The following is a 19,338-nucleotide window of genomic DNA, read 5'->3' as shown; positions in this document are numbered from 1 at the left end:
CTCACTCGTGAACACACTTCTCTGAGGTCCTCTGATCTACAAAGATGATTGTTGGTTTTTACAACAGAGAATAAAATGTAAATGCAAGACTTCAAAGAAATTAAAATGTCGGTAGAATATGCATGTGGCTTTTGCCGCAGGAGGATTCGTATTTTCCATTTTGCATCGGCCAGCACTGCAAACTTTGTGGGTAAGAGAGGAATTCATGAAAAAATGACTGATAAAAGATGGAGAAGATAGTATTGAGTGCAAACTTTTGATTAATTTTTAATCTCCTCATAAAGGACTCTTAAAGCTCCATACAGTGAGCAGTAAATACTGTGTTAGAGCATTTTTCTCACCATTTTGTTTTATTAACAGCTGCCGTTGAGTATCACAGCAGTCCCTTTGTCATCTGAAGAGAGCAGTATCTGAGTTTTGTGCACACCGTGGACACTACTAACTTTATTTTCACACTGTGTTGTGCTTTTGAGGGCCATTGTGCATTCAGTTGTGCAGTAAAACAGTGATAGTAACAACATTTATTACATTATTTACCAAATATAGCTTAGGCATAAAAGGACAATGTTTTCTTATAGAGTTCTTTTTGCCAACCAATAATCAGGAATATTCATTGTGGTTAAAAAAAAAGAAAGAAAAAATAAACTATTTCATCTCCAGTGAGTCATGGAGGTCTGAAACTCAGTTTTACTCTTTCTCTGAAGCCATGGAGTTTTTAAACTGAATTAATTTCATGTCATCCCTTTTACTTCCTGGCTCTGCTCTATTTTTGCATTCACTCCAGAAGGGAAGGGTGTCCCAGTTGTGTGTGTTTTTTAATGCAAAGCAAAGGAACAGAGCTCTCTAGCTCCTACAGGGTGAATGTTCTTCAACGACATGATTTGAAACACTGGAAAAGGAAATTTCTCTGGAGGCAGGCGTTGCAGATTTGCAACGTTAAAACCTACCTACCTGGTTACTCCACATACGTATTTCATGAGCATTTTTTAACTCAGAAGTACCCCTGAAGGACTTAGTTGCTCGTCCTTTTATCAAAACTTATTTTGAGCCTGAGAGGGTTAAACTAAGTTACTACTGTAAGTATTTTCTTCAATAAAACTAATTAAATGTAACAACAACCACCTCAGTGTCTAACTTAACTGATTGATTATATGTAATGTATTTTTCCTGATATCCAGTAACTAATGTTGGGGGGACCATACATTTACCAAACCTGTGGAATGGGCTTCCTTTGCTTGTGAGGCAGGTTCCCTCAGTGCAGTCTTTTAAGCCTTCTTCCCCCGTGATCCTTGGTTTTGTTGTGCTCTTTCATTGTTCGTGACTTTCCAGGTCATGCCAGAGTTTCTATTGGTTTTCTTTGTATTTTAGACTTTTTTTATTCTACTTTTATAATATACTTTGTCTCTTGAATCTATTTTTATCTTGTTTTAGTTTTATTGTTCCTGTAGGAGTGTGTTGGTGTACAGCACCTTGGGCCTCCGAGAAGATGGTGGGAGGTGATGTTTATCTTTAATAATTATCCTTAAAAAGCATAGCCTCAATTCATGTCGCCAGTCACACGTCCACGTGTCTTATTTCAAGCACGGCCTCTACCAGAGGTCTGAGAGCTCGAGGGTTCATAGCTGCATCTTATCTGTTCATGTTCCGGGGCAATGGTGGCTCAGAGGTTAGGGGTTCATCCTGTAATTTGTGGGTTGTAGGTACGAATCCAGTCTCAATCACTCATAGTGTCATTAGGCAAGACACGTCACGGTCCTTGCCTGATGGTGGTGGTCAGCGGGACCGGTGGCAGCCTTGCCTCTGTCAGTGAGCCCCAGGGCAGCTGTGGCTACGATACAGCTCATCATCATCATCATCATTAGTGTGTGAGTGAATGGGTGAATGACTATCTGTAGTTTAAAGAACTTTAGAGTCCTCTGACTCAAAAAAGTGCTATACAAGTAATTTATTGTTGATATACAATTGAAATGTACTCTTCAGGAAAACTTTCATCCGGTGGGCTATGATACTGTAGTAGAATATCCATCTCTGAATTTCCATGGTAGATAGTCTGGGTAAGCACTGCACTGCAACAAGCAAAATTAGTAAAGAATGAAACCCTCAGCCAGAAACGAGCTTAAATGTAACTAAAACAGAATCATATTCCCCTTCACCTCAGCCGATAGACAAGTTCAAGTTTCTATTCTAGTTCTGAAAAGGAAGAAGCCAGGTACTCACCTCACTAACATAGATGGCTACGTCCTCTTCTTCATCTGTCCGGTAGCACAGAGTGAGACCTAATTTCTCCAGACTGCTGAGTCGACAAAGCTCAATTTCCTGTGTTAGTAAGGTGAAGGAAACAGGAATTCAGTAGATGACATGTGGACTGAAACCCACAAAAGACACGCTGACAAGAAAACCCAGAGAAGTTGAAGATCACAAACCAATGCTCTTTAGCTCCTGGTCTACTAAAATCTTCCCTGTTTTGTCTTTTGGTTTCAAACTCTCGAATCTCAAGGTTTTCTGAGTCTGAAATATAGTGTTTGATGATGAAAGGCATTCTCAGCTTGATGGTTTCGACCAGAGGGGCTGTGGTAAAGCTCAAGATGACCTCAGGCGTTATTGTTTAAAAGTCTTATCAGCTGTAGAGTATTGCACTACAAACTAATTAAATCAACGCTAACATTTTTGCTAGTCTGTTTTCCTTCCAAGCATCTCCAGAGTTAATGTCCAGGAGCCACTTTCCTACAACTCTGCAGTTTTCACTTTGCCACAACTGAGAAGCAACCAAGCACTAAACAGCCCTAACCCAGTTTCCCATTTGGAGAAAAAAAAATCCCTGAAACTTATCAAGGGCTGATTGAGGGAATCAAGTGTGAAATGGCCTCCACCTCCCAAGGTCTTCATTAGAGCAGAAACACACTGTCGCTCAGCAGCAGGACCGAAGTGGTTGAGTGGAGACAAGGATGGAGGATGGAGAGAGAAATGAGGTGGCAGCGAGGACTGTGACGGGCTCACAGGGGTCTCGCGCAAAAGGAGGAAGTTCATTTTGTCGGTGACAAGTGCAGGTGGGGTGTTTACGTGTGTTAGATGCAGCATGGCCTCAGGACAGGGAGTGGAGGCGTGGGATGGTGGTGCACTGACTTTCACTTTTCAGCTGTTTATCACTCCTGAGTCACACACACACACACACACACACACACACACACACACACACACACACACACACACACACACACACACACACACACACACACACACAGAGCTTTAGGCTCCACTAAGACTCCTTTTTACATATTTGTAACTTTTACCTCTCTCTCTCTCTCTCTCTCTCTCTCTCTCTCTCTCTCTCTCTCTCTCTCTCTCTCTCTCTGTCTCTTCACCCTAACCTAATCAAAACATAATTCACACCATGCTTTTAAAACCAACAAGTGAGGACCAGGAAGAATGTCTTCACTTTATAAACATTGTGTCATGGATTGTCAGTGTGTAGTATAGACAAGAGTACACACCAGAGGTCATGCTAGACGTTTTAGTTGTACTTCATTTTAACAGACAGGGTTTAAAAAAACATGATTAATTTATCTCCAGTCACTTTCATTCACAAAATAATAATGAATTAAAATTCAATTGCTTTTAACTTTCATTAATTTTTATTTAATATTTAGTCTAAATAGGCTGACCAGAGAGCCCGGTAGCATATTAACGTTGCAATTAAAACAATTTCACTTAAAGTAGGAACTTTTCACCTGCTATGGTCTGCCCTGAATGCACAGAGTCACACCGTCCTGCTCCATGCAAACTGTGCACCTGCTTGTGCATAATCAGATATCTAAGGGGTTGATTTATTTTATTTCTGTAATGAACTCTTTGCATTTTAAATGTCTGCACACCTGAAAGTCAGGGTGTGAATTGCATTCTCTCTAAATTACCAAAATTATTTAGGTTTTTATATCAGCGTTACAAAATAAGAGGAGAAAAATGGAAAAAATCCAGTTAACGCAACCCCTGGGACACACACACACACACACACACACACACACACACACACACACACACACACACACACACACACACACACACACACACACACACATGCTTTTTGGTCCTGCAGCTGCAGAGCTGAACACTTCTGCAGACACTTACCAAACTAATCCCTGGATCTCTGCACACATTCCACTCCAAATGTAAAACATCTGCACAAACAGAGGAAATGCTCAATAGCAGCACCAGTCGAAGGTGTCGTTTTCTTGTTTTTTTCTTGTTTTCAGTGTTTCTCAGCTTTACTTGAATACCTCAGAAGCACTAACAAGAACTGAGGGCACTAGTTCAAAACTTTTCTAATTATTAGGGCTCAGTTGGGTCATCTGCTTTAGCAGTCATGTGTGCAGCTTGAGTAAACAGTGTACTTCCTTTATGCTGAGGTGATGTGTGAAATTGTGTTGTATCACTGGTTGGTACAGAAATCACTCGCAGAGTCTCGGAGACGTCTCTAAAAATAAACCACACAAATTAACGAGGCAGAGAGGAGGTGTGAGCAGGTGCTGCTTGATCCCCATCTGCAAAACAAGCCTGAAGTTACTCACAACTAATTAATGATACATCTAGAGCATGAGACCTGTGGCCAAATGATCAGAGAAAAAAATTCTATAAAACCAAAACAGATTGTTGCTGTTCAGTGTGTGAGCCTTTCTTCTACTTCATATGCTTTTGAGCTTGCTGGCTTTCTGAAAATATCGTGTGAAACATCACCCACTCACTCAGATGCCTCTGTTAAAGGTGACTCTCTCCTGAACCATCAAAAACACATTCACCAATCTCTGTCTCATCTCTCTGTTTGATTTTTTCCCCTCTTCTCTCTATTTTCCCAGCAAGCTCTCTGCCTCTCAGGCATGAGATTGTGGAGCGGCGCGGGGATGAGGGCTGACAGTAAATTAGCGACTGAGATGGCATGATTAAGAGGAAGATTGCTGGCTGTCATCAAAGCACATTGGATGCTGTCATAATAACCATGCCTTTGATTACTGGTAATTGAAAAAAGCCGTTTGCAAATGCATTGATGGTGACCACAGGCAGGAGTACTTCACTTCCTCAGAACTCATCAGAAGTAATCAAATAGATGGTTCCTAACACGTTCCTGGAGTGGTGCACGCATCCAGGTTTTCCTGGGAAATCCACAGTGTTAAGGCTATTAAACTGCTGCAATAAGATCTGGCCTTTGTAGTCTAACAATTCAAAAGATTAAAAAGAAATTCACTTGTAGTGGCAGATGAATTATATCTCCCCAAAATTAACAGTTAAATTAGATTTCTAAAACAGGAACGGCCACAATTTTATGCACTGATTCTTAGAAATCTGTTCCACTAAACCAGGATTTACTTTAAAGTCCAATTTTAACTCTTGTTACTTTAAATCTTCCATACATTGTTGAAAAAATCTTATTTTATTATTATTTCATTCACCTGCTCCATCATTGCCTCTATTCAAGTATTTAAACATTATACATATTCAATTCAATTCAAAGATACTTTATTGATCCCAGAGGGAAATTCAGTACACACAATTCTGAGATCAGACATACATAAGCTAAGACACATTTATATAATTTGTTTTCATATTTAAACATATTTAATTTGTTTTCAAAGAGCTTTATCACATAGATAGAGATGGAGTGAGGCTAAAGTTTAAAATGCTGCCCTTCATGTCCATAAAAAGAAAAAAATATATACAAAATGTTTTATTTCTTTAGAACTTTGACGTTATTCATCAACTTTTAATTCAAATATCTTCATGTCCCTTTTAGGTATTTTTACCAACGTGGTTGATCACGATGCTCTGTCCGTGGTGCTGAAACCACACTTAAAGCCTGATTCATGCTTCTCCATCAGCTCCACGAGGGAGAGACACGCATGGACGGAGATGTTTAGCTCTCATACTTCTCTGTCTCCTGGAGAGCGTTGCAAAGCAATTCCCCACCAGGACAACAGAGGGCGTAGTGCTGTTCTGCGGTATCCTGTCATGTATCCGGTCCAAGACAGTGTGTTTATATTGGGCTTTTTTTGTATATGAGACTTTTTAACAGGGATAAATTTGCCTCTCATTCTACTCCACCTCTTCATGCACTCACCACCTCTAAACTCACGTTTCCTGTCATTTCCGTCCGCAAATAAAACGATTGCTGCGCATCTTTTCACTCCTCCAGTCACGGGGGAATTAAACGTTCATGTTTTTAGAGTTTTTTCACGAGGTATTCTTCAAGCTTCTCCATGTGTGCCGCTATTTATTCTCAGCTCTCTTTATGTTTTTGAGGGCTCAATGGTGGCAGTATAGACGGCAGCGGTGCCCTGACCAATCACAAGCTTGCATTCTCCGTCTCGACGGATGGATGTGTGTGTGTGTATATATATATATATATATATATATATATATATATATATATATATATATATATATATATATATATATATATATATATATATATATATATATATTGCCCTGCGATGGACTGGCTCTCTGTCCACGGTGTACCTCGCCTACTTGCCTGTTGACTGCTGGAGATATATATATATATATATATATATATATATATATATATATATATATATATATAGTTTTCAGTATAATAAACTTCATGTGTTTATATACACACATGCATACAGTTTATTGAACAGAGAAACTTGATTGTGTTGTGTGGTGTGCAGTAAAGGGGTGAGGTTTCAGGTGTGTACTGTGTGTGTGTAATTTTGATGTGTGAAAGCTATTTTTAAATCTTTGTACTTAGTTGTTTTTTGTTGTTTTTTTAAGTAAAGAACTTTGTGATGAGTTCATCTTGAAAAGGGCTCTACAAATAATGTTTGATTTGATTTGATTCATGAAAATATCTGTGACATCAACAGTTATTTACCTTCTGGAGTTCTTTCCTTGTAGTAAACAGTTAATCTAATGTTGACTTGAAACATCTGCTCTTCTACAAACATATATATTCAGACTGAAGAGGGTTTCCCACAATCCGCTGGTTAAAACTAAGTCACATAAAAGAACATTCAAAAAATTTCCGTTAAGGAAAATTCTAAATCCGTGATGATGAAACTCAGTGATAAAACTTGGTGTTGCTAAACAGACCCCTCATTATTACACTATCATCATCTTGTTTAACTTATAATGAGAAAATAATGTTGCATCATAGTTCATGTAGAAAGCTACATGAAAAGGAACAAAAGCAGGTGTGGTTGTTAATCCAGTCAAATCAAATCAAAGAGACTTTATTAATCCCAGAGGGAAATTAGAGTTTCAGCACACACAATTCAGAGATCAGACATACATGGACAAGACACATGACAAGAATTGGTGACTGTGGTCATTCGCAACCCTGAGTCGTGCTACTTTAATAGAGATAAGAGGGGTTACGTGAGGATTGGTTCAGGTAGAGGGAAAAAAGGCACTTCAGAGTTACCCTCCACCAAGGAGGGCAGCTTTGCTCGGCAAAAAACACCTCAAACACACATGCAACAGACTTCAGACAACACAACATAAGTGTACACTAGGTGGGGTGATGGGTTGGGACTATCCCCATTTCAGTTCCTGCAGCCACAATAGAAGCAGCGCATGTCACCTCAGTGTGGATAGGGGGAGGAGCATTAAGGGTTGGAGGGTTGCAGTGACCCTGGAACGTTTCAGCGGCCTTCCCACAGTCCCGCCCAGGCTGGGATAGGAGACAGAGTTGAGTTGCCATGCTCAAAATCACCACACAAGTGTGGGTGTTGGCCTTGTTACGATCTCTTGAGACTGAACTGGATCTGGTTCTGAGCTGGTGTCATGATCAAGGTTACAGCCTAATGTGAAATGTGTGATTGCCATGACACCATAAAAGGTAGCGTCCCAGCCAAATTTTGTCCCCCACAAAAAGTAAAAGGAGGTCGGTCTGTTGGAGCAGAAAATCTAATCCAACACAAGCAGGTTCTGCTCCTTCTTCTCTCTTAAACTAAAGCTGATGCAACTGTGGGGCCATCATCTCCCTAAGTTGTGAAATCCTGTTTCAGATGGTAAAACAGCTCTGCAGCTTTTTAGGGTGTGATAATCTCCTTCCTGTTTCATGTCTCAGGGCTTACTTTTACATTGTGTTACTGCACGGATGGTTTCTGTCTGAACAGGCTCATCACAAGGTACAACACATGCATCTGATTCAGGCAGTTAAAGGAAACTTTGGCCATGGAGCAGCTGTAAATAAAATAAAGCAATTCAATGATGACCTTTGACCTTAGACAGGCTTTTCACGCTGGAAAACCATCAGTGGGACAGTCGCTGTAACATTAATATGCATTTTATTACAATAACATGTTAATTTTAGTGGGATCAGGAATCTCTCGACATCAGTAACATCCTGGTGTGAAGGCATGGGAATTTGAATGTGATATCATCTCAGTCATGATTCTATTCTCAGGGATCATTTCTGCTCTGAAGATGCTTTCTAGCTTCTGCCTCTGTCTCCCTCGCTGTGTTTTCAGCTGCAATACAGCAACCTAAGCCCCCCCGAGCATGGGCACCATCAAAGGATTTGTTAATAGCAATGAGGCGTAAACAGGCACTTTAATATATGATATATTTTGGATGTGACATTGAGGCCTCTGCGATCCAAGTGGGTGCAAGAATCTGGCGAGCAATCATCATACATGAGCCCATTTGAAGGCTTTGGTGGGTGTACGCTCACACATCAGAGACGCAGAAATAAAGAATACTGTAGCAAAGCTGCAGTTTTGTGTTCATCTTCTGTCAATGTAGAAACGGGATGTTTACAGAAGAGAACAACTGTCCCTCTGCTCTGCTTTTTAAAGAATGGTCTACTTTTTAATCAGAACAGCGTCTGCCACCCATGCCTTGTTACCTGGGCTTGATCAGAGTCAACACTCTTGTTAGGATTTTCTTCCTGAGTTGTAAAAATCAATTAGCAAATCGGTGGCAATGCCTCCTATTTTCACCTTGTGTTCAGGGAATTACGAAACAGGAAGTCATGGAGTTACTTCCAGTGGAATGACACTTTAGTTCTGAACATTTGTGGTGTGAAGGATCATGTTTTTAAACCCTCTATACTGGGAACTGCCTACTGCAATAATTCATATTTAAGCTCTTAAACCAATCAGTAGATCCAACTAGCTTAAATCATTGAGGTCTTGAACATTTTTAGCATGTTATTAAAAAGCAAAAAGCAAAAAAATAAAAAATAAACTAAAAAATAAATCAGATCGCTACTCATCATAAACACATACAGTGACATGAGTTATTGGATGTCTTTCAAAATCAATTTAACTAATTACTTATTTTTCTTGATTAGAGCTTTAAACTCTTAAATATGTACAGATCCTTGTCACACAGCAAATCCGCAAAACAAAATAGCTTATAACATATTTTCATGCCTCTTAGCAGCGTATGTATGTATATATATATATAACATTGTTTTTATTAAAAAAAAAGAACTCAATAGTTAAATATCCAGGGTAATTAGTTACTTTTCCAAGCTTGGATCTCAGTAACTTACTCAGTTACTTTTTCACAAAGTTTATGTTTATGTTTACGTTTTTAAATGATAAATGATAAATTACCTGCACTTGTCTAGCGCCTCTCAGAGTTAGGACTCAAAAATGCTTTACACTACACTGTATTATTCATCCATTCACACACTGATGATGATGAGCTACGATGTAGCCACAGCTGCCCTGGGGCGCACTGACAGAGGCGAGGCTGCCGAGCACAGGGGCCACCGGTCCCTCCGACCACCACCATCAGGCAAAGTGGGTTAAGTGGACAAAACAGCAGAATTCTCTGTCCGCAGCCAGGATCAAACCTGCAACCTTCTGATTACTGGACAACCCGCTCTACCTACTGCCTCGTCCAAGCCTCACAATACTGCTTTTTGAGCTTTTGTCCAAAGCAACTTGCACGTGATAATCAAGCCATCAGGTTGCCCTTGAGGCTAACAACAAACAGTAATTTCTGTCATTCCAATAATTACAAAGTGATTAGTAACTATAACTAACTACTTTGTTAAAGTTACATTCATAATGCTGCTAATTACGTATCCCTCTATAAGTAGTCATCAGTGTTCCTAATAACTATCAGATCCCACTGCTGGTTTGGTTAGTGTGTTTAATAATGCTTTAATAATGCAGATGACACCACCATGTATGTACTCATCTCTAACAATAACAAACACCATTATCGTGAACAGGTCTTCCAAGCAGCTACATGGTGCCAAAAAAATAACCTCCAACTCAACACGTCAGAAACACAGGAACTTATCGTAGATTTCTCACGCTCTCCTACTCATTAAACACCCATCCTCATTTCCACACAACCTGTCACTACTACAGAGTCCTTTACATTTCTGGGCACATACATTAGTCACTCCCTCAAATGGAAACAGCACTCAGAACAGGCTTACAAAAAGCCATTACAAGATTATTTATTTCTCAGACAACAAAAAAAAACTTGAGTAAGGCACAGCATGCTTGTACAGTTCTTTAAAACATCATTCAAAGTACATTCACCTCATCTATAATAGTCTGGTAGGGTAATTTGGACGCATAACAGACAAATCAGCTAAAATTATAGGCCATACCCCACCTTCCACTGACACACTGTACCATAGACGCATCATACAATGGGCAGGAAAAATCACCTCGGACCCCTCTCACAGTGCACATCATCTGTTCACACTACTGACTCCTGGAAGATGCTACTGGTCTTTACAAACTAAATCAACTAGATTCAAAAACATTTTTTCCCCCAACAGCTATAAGGTCACAAAATCAATTACCTTCTTAATGTTTTTGTATGTCCCTGTCTGTTCATCATTAGTTGCATCATGTGTAGACAGCATGTCAGGCTGCGCCGGAAACAAACGCCACCAACTTGTTTTCTGGTCATAAATTAATCTGGAAAAGCTACACTGAACTGAGCCAAGTGGTACTGTGTTAAGCAAGGTAACGGAGCATCAGAGTGCTGTTTCCACTCAGGTCTTTGCCTCTGTTGTAAAAATTTTATTTCTAGGTTTAAACTGATTGTAACTACATTTTATAACTAATATATCCATAAATTCAATGCATCTGTGTTTTAATAAAGCTTTTTCAGTCTGATCAAATGTACGTATTTCCTACCTCATACTCAAATTCCTCTGTTCTTTCTCCGTCAGCTGGAACATGGGGGAGGTAGTCGGTACCATCGTAGTAATCCTGGTCCATTGCATGAAGAGAATGACAGCTGTCAGGAGACAAGGAAACAACAGGGAGGGAGGGAAAAGAGACAGGGATGAAGGATGAGATGTCATGCATTAGCAGGATTATTGTCTTTTATTTTCTCTCAGCATTTTAAAATCTTAAAATCCCAAAGTGACCAGATTTAGTTGTTTTTGTCTTTGATGGAAACAGAAGAGTAAAGGATTTGGGCGAAGCTTTTACTGACGCGGGAGCGTGTGATCAAAGCACAGCTCCTAGCTAACAACAGCATATCCACAATCTGTAATTTACTTCCTGCTCTTGACAGACAACGTCCCCCCCCCCCCCCCCCCCCCCCCCCTTTACAGTGTAATTCTATTATGCTCCCTTCAGTTAGCAAACAAAACTGTATTGTGAGGCTTGGACGAGACGTGTGGCGGCTTCGGTGCCACACAAGATTATCATTGTGGACAAAATCCTTCAGAAACAGTCTTCTTGAACATGCTGAGTGATGTCTTCAGACTGTGGGACAAAGCAGTGCTGTAAAAGTGTGTTAGAACAAGCTTTCATTGATTAAAACAGACGAGTAAATGTCAAAATGCTTGATGCTTCAATATTATCCCTATAGCGCCTAGTAGCAGTGGGAGTCGGTGCCAAAGAATACAATTACAATTTTACAATCCAGCTTCAAACATGAGCTGCCAACCATTTATATCTATCTATAAAAATCTATGAAGACAGCCGTATATTGGATTGTGCACCTGATCTCGGATGAGGAGAAGGAATGGGAGTTTTATGGGACACATTGATTACATTTGGACTCAGCCTGGGGCTGTGTGTATGCTCTGCTTTGTGCTGCCTATTTTTTTTAATTGGCCATTTACTTTAATCACCTTGTAAACTTTACTTGAGTCAAAATGGAACCTCTAAGCATCTCCAATTATGGCAGAAAGTCCCTGAGGGGAACTTTATGGTTACAGTATGTGGGTAGATATGTCATAAATGTGATCAGGTCAGTGTAAAACTAGCATGTGATGCTGATGATTTTGTTTATATTTAATGATGACCTGGGATCTCATCTCTGCATCAAGTCTCCAAAGACAAATGACAACGCATTCATGTTTTAAAATGTTTCTTGTGTTTGGAAATAATAATCCACGCCGCCCAACATGATTTCCCAGTTCTGTGCTATATTCCTTCTGCTCTGCTGGTGCTTCATTCCCTGGAGGTGAAACCCAGATTTTCCTTTATGCTTGTTCACACTTTACTTCTCCTCAGAGATGAACCCAAAATAATGAACCAGCTCCTTTGTAGTTTTGTAAATAAAAAAAAAGCCTCTTGTTGATTTTGGCATTTCTTTGTTTAATTATTATGCTTTAGTTTCACAAATATACATAAACACCCACTTTGAGTCACACTGAACATCTACCTGGGATGTGGTCAAACTTCTGGTGAGCTATGCAAGGCACTCAAACATTTCACCTCAGCAGCCCAATCCCTGAACCTGTTGCAGAACACCTGTTTGTCTCTTTTTGACACCAAGTCACCCTCTAAATGGTTCCACCTGCTGCCCTAGTCCCACAGCTGAATCAACCTTTCTCTACTTTTGTACATCAAAACATCAAACATGGCTTTCGTGATCACCCTAAAACTTTCTTCACAAAAGGCAGGTTTGTTGAAATAGCACATTTAAAACCCCAAAACAATGAAGATAATTTTAAGGCCCCAAAGAGACTTCCTAATGTATTGTGGTTCGTCTGATTAATATTAATTCATTCCATCCTGAAGTTTATGCAAACAGAAATTATAATAACTGAGGCAGCAAACAACATTCCTAATTGTTTCTGTAGTTTCTGTGTCTGTCAGTCACACAGAGAGGGAGGCATCCATTAGAAGTCCCGATCAAATGGATTAACTACCACAGTTTAACTCTGGAGCTGGAATTATGAGGTGAGGTGAAATGTAAGCTGTTTGTCCCAGAATTAGGACATTATGGGAGAGCAGCTGCCTGACAAACAGGGAAGAGAGACCACCAGATGTGGACCTAGGACCTCCTTGGTCTAGGTCCACTGTGCAGCAAGTTAAATAAAATAATAATTTCAGTATAATAGAGCTGAAGAAGAAGAAGAAGAAGAAGAAGAAGAAGAAGAAGAAGAAGAAGAAGAAGAAGAAGAAGAAGAAGAAGAAGAAGAAGAAAAGATATTTTCTACAGCGCCTCTCAAGATAAAAATTACGAGGCGCTTCACAAAAACAAAAAATGTAAAAATATAAAAAATAATTTAGAAAATGATTAAAATATATTTAAAATGAGCAAAAAATAGACAATTGTCATCCAAAATGTAAAGAAAGGGAGAGAGGGGGTGAATAGGAAAGAGGGAAATCACCTGAGGAAGGTGGAATAGGTAGGGAGAGCAGAACCAGGAGATTGTGATGAAGGTCACACAAAAGCCAGCCTGAACAAGTGAGTCTTCAGCTGCTTTTTAAAGGAGTCCACTGATGTCAGGCTCAGGGGGAGAGAGTTCCAGAGTCTGGGGGCCACAGCAGCAAATTACCTATCAAATGTATTATTTGTGCAAACGGAGCAATGACAGCAATGGTGACAACCTGTAAACACTAATGTTTACGTTTATTTATTTGGCAGGCGCTTTTATCCAAAGTGACGTACAATTGTTAAGCTACAGGGCATGTTGTGATTAGACTGAGTTGGAGAAAGATTCCAGGATCTGTCTGCTCCTCTGTCTGTCCAGTGTATGCTGGAGGGGGTGGTCCAGGTTGTCCATGATGGATGACACTTTCAAACTCCATGACCACTGATGGATGGACTTGGATGGACCAGAAAATCACAATGTGCAACTTTCAGCCCAACACCAGAGAACGAGGCAACTCGTGCATTACTACAGACTGGATGCAAGTCCATCAGTCCATTTTCTATCTGTAGTTCACAAGAGATCCCCCCCCCCCACCACACACACACACACACACACACACACACACACACACACACACACACACACACACACACACACACACACACACACATGCAAACACAAAATGTCGTGCCGTGCTCTGTCAGCTACAACCTAGCTATTGGACTAATTGAGAATCTTCTCTTCTTTTCCTTCCATTTACTGTCCCGTTGGCAAAGGAAGATGTGAAGGACATGCCCAGATCCATTCATCAAACTAATCTATATTTGTCAGAGCTCATATGTAGCTCGTTAGTCAATTCATTTTTCGTTGTCCTGAAACACTTGTGATGCTAATCGTGCAGCATGAATATTTCTGCATCAAAGCTCACCGACATCTCTCACTAATCTTTTCTTTTCTTCCTTCTAATTATCACCAGTCACAGCAAAAGCCAATGCAAGGACACCAAAAACAAATTGTTTTGCATTTCGTGGCAGTGAACCAAAAACTTGGCATTTGTATCAAATGACGACAAAATAAAGAAACTCTAATCTTTATGTTACAACGCAAAACCTTACCATAGATAAAAAAAAATGTAAAAAACTATTTTTAGAGAGACAGAAAATAATTAGGTTTGAGTTACCTGTCAGAGAGCAGGAAGGGACAGATGTCAGGCACAGGAGGGGTCGAAGGTCGGAGTTTTGCCAGAGCCATGATGTGTTCAAAGGTGATGTCAGTCTGTGTGCACACATCCACCACATGGATTTCCTGAGGGGGACCGTGAGGGCGGCCACTGGGGGTACGTCTGATGACCTGCACCACAACGGGGTCCTTGGCAGCGTGGAAGGCCTCCACTGAGTCCTCATGGCTGGACTTGGACAACTCCTTCCCATTCACCTGGACAAGACAGGAGAGCTGTTTTTTTAAATGTTGCCAGCAATAAGTAAAATATTCCTTTTCCCTTTTTTTGCCCTCAGTGTCTTCGTGTGCCTGTTGCTATAGGAACTCCTCAGTCCGAAGGGTTTCCTGACATTTGACTAAGTCTATGTTTGAATTGTCTACTTGGTCACAATCAGAATAAAAAAAATCTGTCTATCCACCTTTTAATGATACCATCATAGTTACTGTTGTTGTACCTTTGTACTGTGGGTACTTGTTGGTAACTGTGAAGTTTCTACCTATTAGAGATCAGTCTTGTAAATTTGGTGGCAGTCCTGTACCAGAGACTTGAGAAGCAAAGGTATTTTTTTAAGTTTATTTCAGTAATCATCCAAAACAAGACTAGAGTCAGTAATTTCAGTTTAACTTAATTTATGTAGCAAAATACAGAGAAGTGGCATGGTCAGGCTGCTATGGAGGCCTGGCGACTTTGGAGTTGTAAGGTGGCGTTCCACATGCCGAAGAGGTGAGGCTGGGTCGGCAGAGAGGAGCAGGAACTGGTGACAGAGAAGGCCAGAGGACAAAGCGAGGTTGGAGAGGGAGCTAGCCGGCGAGTAGCAACAGCTTACAGTAGCCGTTTTTACAAAACAATGCCATCAAATAGCCGCAATGCCGTGGCGGCATCAGGGATCTTTTAGGTTGTTTATCAGACCGTGGCTGTAATGTGGCACAATCATGTCTTTTTATAAAAGAATAGGTGATGGCGGCATAAAGAGGGTATGGGGTTGTCTGCGCTGCCACAGACTTCTGTTTATCTTGGACATGACTTGCGTTTTACTGCGATTGAAGTCGCAATCATTACGTTTTTTTTAACAAGCCGCTCCTAAAGGTGTCTGTCCCCATCACTCCCTGTGCAGCCTCTGGTGACCTGACCTCCAGCTGCAAAGGAGAGAAGCTCCTGGAGCTCTGCATTGCTCCAGTTTGCCATCTCAGCTGGTTCTGTTCTAAAAGAAAAATTTACAGCAAGTGTTTACTTTCAATTTCAATACAGTTGCCAGCCAAGGCTCGGCAGTCACTCCCCATGCCATCATGTCACCACCCTCTGCTGCGCCAAGGCGCAGTCGCTGTTTATGAGACAGACAATTATCGCAATATTACTAGCAAGCGAGGCGGAAAATCCACACAACGCCATGCCAGCATGGCGCGTTTATAAGATACACTGTTGCGGTAATATTACACTGATTTATCTGGGAAGATGTGTAAGAGCTAGTGTGATGAAAAACATCCAAAAACTAAAGATAGCATATCCTACATCAGGGGTCCTCAACTAAATTTGCTCAAGGGCCGGAGTTTTTTCCAGCATACGCTGTGAGGGCCAGATGCTCTTCTAAAATGAATTCCAAGTTTTGTTGTACCTTAATTATTAAATATTTAAAATGGCTTGGTTTTCCACCTTAACTGTTTAGATTGTAGTTTTAGTTGTTTAGTTGAATTCTGCTTCTAAACTTCAAAGTCCCCCAATTTAGGGGCATTAGGGCCCAAAGGGTTGTGGTGCTGGGTGGTAAGGTCTGGTGAGTTGGATGTGGCCTGCAGTTGAGGTTCGCTGTCCTACATATTAAATGCTAGGCCCCACCCACTTACCCAGTTGGCCTTCCCTATTGGATCAGTCTATCTAGTGAAAGATGTCTTGTGACTAATCTCACTCTAGATGTGGGTGTGTGCGCCTATTAATCTGATGAGGATGAACAAACAGACCCGACCTCATTAAAATGGACAGATTTTCCTCAGTCTGACAGAAATCTGAGGTCTAAGTGTGGTGGTCCAGTCAGCTTTCTGAGATTATACTAAATATCCAACACATGACAGGGATTAAAAACATTTGTCTTCCAGTTTATTGAAATTATTTCACTGAAAATCTTGAAAACATGTTTCTCATTGGTTTCCCTCAAAAACTGCATGTATGTTAAAGATACAACAATCCCAACATAAATAGGGAACCACAGTTGAAAGCAGATGCAGTGAAGATTGTGTTTAATTATTTGCATAAGAGCAATTTTAAAACTTGTACACAAATGTGTTTTAGTTCATTGTGGGTGCTATTATCCTTACATTCAGCAGCCTATGTGATGCAGCTGCAGCCCTTAGAGAGACAGCACAACAAAAAGATGTAACAGGTCATTACAGATGTGTGTAGTTATGTTTTTATTTCCATCGTATTGGAACAGAAGACATTAGTTACATTTTCTGTATGTGGAGGAGAAGGCAGGGTGTTCAGATCTACATCCTGCATTCACAGATTCTAGTTCTCCATCGTAGTAGTGCCAGTAAGTAGGATAAACGAAGTGTTTACTCTAGAGACATTTCTGTCTGCATCCCAAAGTGTTATTTCAACATTTGATCAAGAAGAACTCTTCATACATTCAGAACTAGGAAACGTGCATACCCAACAGTTTGATGCAACATTATCAGAATATTAAATCAAAGCTAAACTGGCTCGTGTTCACTTCTTCCATCTTCAGCCTCGTCTTCATAAAATGAAGTGGATTTTCTGGCGGGCAGAACCATTTCCACTGCAGTCGGCACATATAAAGAAAATCATAGCTCCATTTAGCCCCGTCATTTCTCTGAAGTAGGAACCATTAATGTGGACTACCTCAGAGAACGTGTTGACTGCAGAGATTATAATTTAGATTACCAATGAAGGTAAAAAAAAATAAAAAATTAAATGCAGCATAATTGCACCTTGTGTTCTATTTAAATTTGGCTTTTGGAGCAGAGATTTCCCGTCACACAGGGAGCTGGAATCAGTCAAAGTGAGAAAAGTTCAAAGAAAACCATTTACATTCACAAGTGTGAGAAGCTGAAGGCTGAAAACCTCAAAATCATCAGCGTTAAGAGAGTTGAGTGAAAAATCTCTTTAAACTGCAACATCTAAGTCAAAATAAAAGCTCACATGGCTGAGCTCTGAATCAAAAAATAACCCAAACTCGGGAGCAGTCACCAGTAAAAACATAAAAACCACCAGGGACTCTTCAAGTGAAGTTCATGTTTTCTATTCTGAAAGCCCACAACTAAATAATTTATGCGTGTTACAAACAAGAAGATATGGATAAAGCTGTAGTACCCTTCTGTTAGAAAAAACATCTCCGATGTAACTTCAAAACTATGGTATAAATAACAGAACAGAGGTGGAAAGTAACGAATTACATTTACTCACATTACTGTAATTGAGTAGCTTCTTTGTATATTTAAATTTCTTAAGTCGTTTTTAAAATCTGTACTTTTACTTTTACTTGAGTACATTTTTAAAAAGAATTGTAATTCGCTACATTTTAAATGATATCCGTTACTGAGTAAAAATAAATAGTAGGCTTAATAAATTAAAAATATTACGTGTAGCAGCATCGGAACAGAAAGAGACACCTACGTGAGCGCCGCATCTAAACCGGGTTGTGTGTGGGTGTACATTTTAGATAATGAGGACAAACAGCCATTTTTACCGCAGTTTTGATCAAAAACATCAGTTCAGTCCCTGAGATCCACTCGCTGTTTACCTCCTCTCTCCCTCCTCTCCTGTGGGTTGAACCCGCACCTTTGCCCACCGGTGTGACGTCATCACAATTCTGCTCGGTTCAGTAACCAGACTCGGTTCCGTGTTTGAAATGTGTTTCCCTACCGCTCCGCACGGCAGCGGCAAAATTACATTTAGCGCTAATAACAAGCAGATTCTCAGCGCTTTGCTCATAAAACAGAGGACCTGCAGGCCTCTGTGAGTTAAAACATCCTGATACTGTTCAGGTGTAAGCATTGTGCTCCATCCCTTTTTTTGAACTCAGAAGTTGCTCCTTGATGCCACAGACATGATGATTTAGCTTGTTTATTTATTTTACTCCAGAATAAAAGATTAAATTATTACTAAAGCAGTTCAGTGTAGTTAAATTAGTCATTCAAAAGATTCTAACATGCTGCAGTGTGTGTGTGTGTGTGTGTGTGTGTGTGTGTGTGTGTGTTACACATAGGACTGCATAAGACAGCATGGTTTCATCAAATCCATGCATCTTATTTCTTGGCTGAGGTAAAGGCTCAGGAAAATAACTTATATTTCATACATAATGACGTCTCTCCAGTGTTTATGATCATTTTTTATCTTATTTTTGGTCTGGGAGGTGTAACATATCATAATACAAGCCTTTTAAAACATGTTAAAGTGTTACAAGAGGAGATAAATGCATGAATTTAAAGTTCATGTTTGGAGACCAACCTTCACAGTTTGGAGGCTCACGCTGGTGAGGAGACACCATTAGTTCCAGTAACACCTCGGCTCCCAAGGCCTGTTCTGACAGGATGTACGTTACGGGACCCTTAAG

The 19,338-nt window shown here is 40.2% G+C and overlaps 1 protein-coding gene across 1 annotated transcript in view; it reads right to left on the bottom strand.

The window, feature by feature from the left end:
* LOC107388491 (PDZ domain-containing RING finger protein 4) overlaps positions 1-19,338 on the bottom strand; it is a 112,539-nt gene that overhangs the window by 28,025 nt on the left and 65,176 nt on the right. The window contains exons 2-4 of the mRNA XM_015964062.3: positions 14,736-14,989; positions 11,130-11,232; positions 2,218-2,316 (exon numbers count right to left, since the gene is read on the bottom strand). Of these exons, the coding sequence (XP_015819548.1) occupies positions 2,218-2,316; positions 11,130-11,232; positions 14,736-14,989 (456 nt within the window). The remainder of the gene's footprint in view (positions 1-2,217; positions 2,317-11,129; positions 11,233-14,735; positions 14,990-19,338) is intronic.

The sequence above is a fragment of the Nothobranchius furzeri genome, chromosome 4 (assembly GCF_043380555.1).
Source record: "Nothobranchius furzeri strain GRZ-AD chromosome 4, NfurGRZ-RIMD1, whole genome shotgun sequence".
NCBI lineage: Eukaryota > Metazoa > Chordata > Actinopteri > Cyprinodontiformes > Nothobranchiidae > Nothobranchius > Nothobranchius furzeri.
Note: the sequence above shows the minus strand (reverse complement) of the source record. Positions and strands in the feature narration are given on the sequence as shown.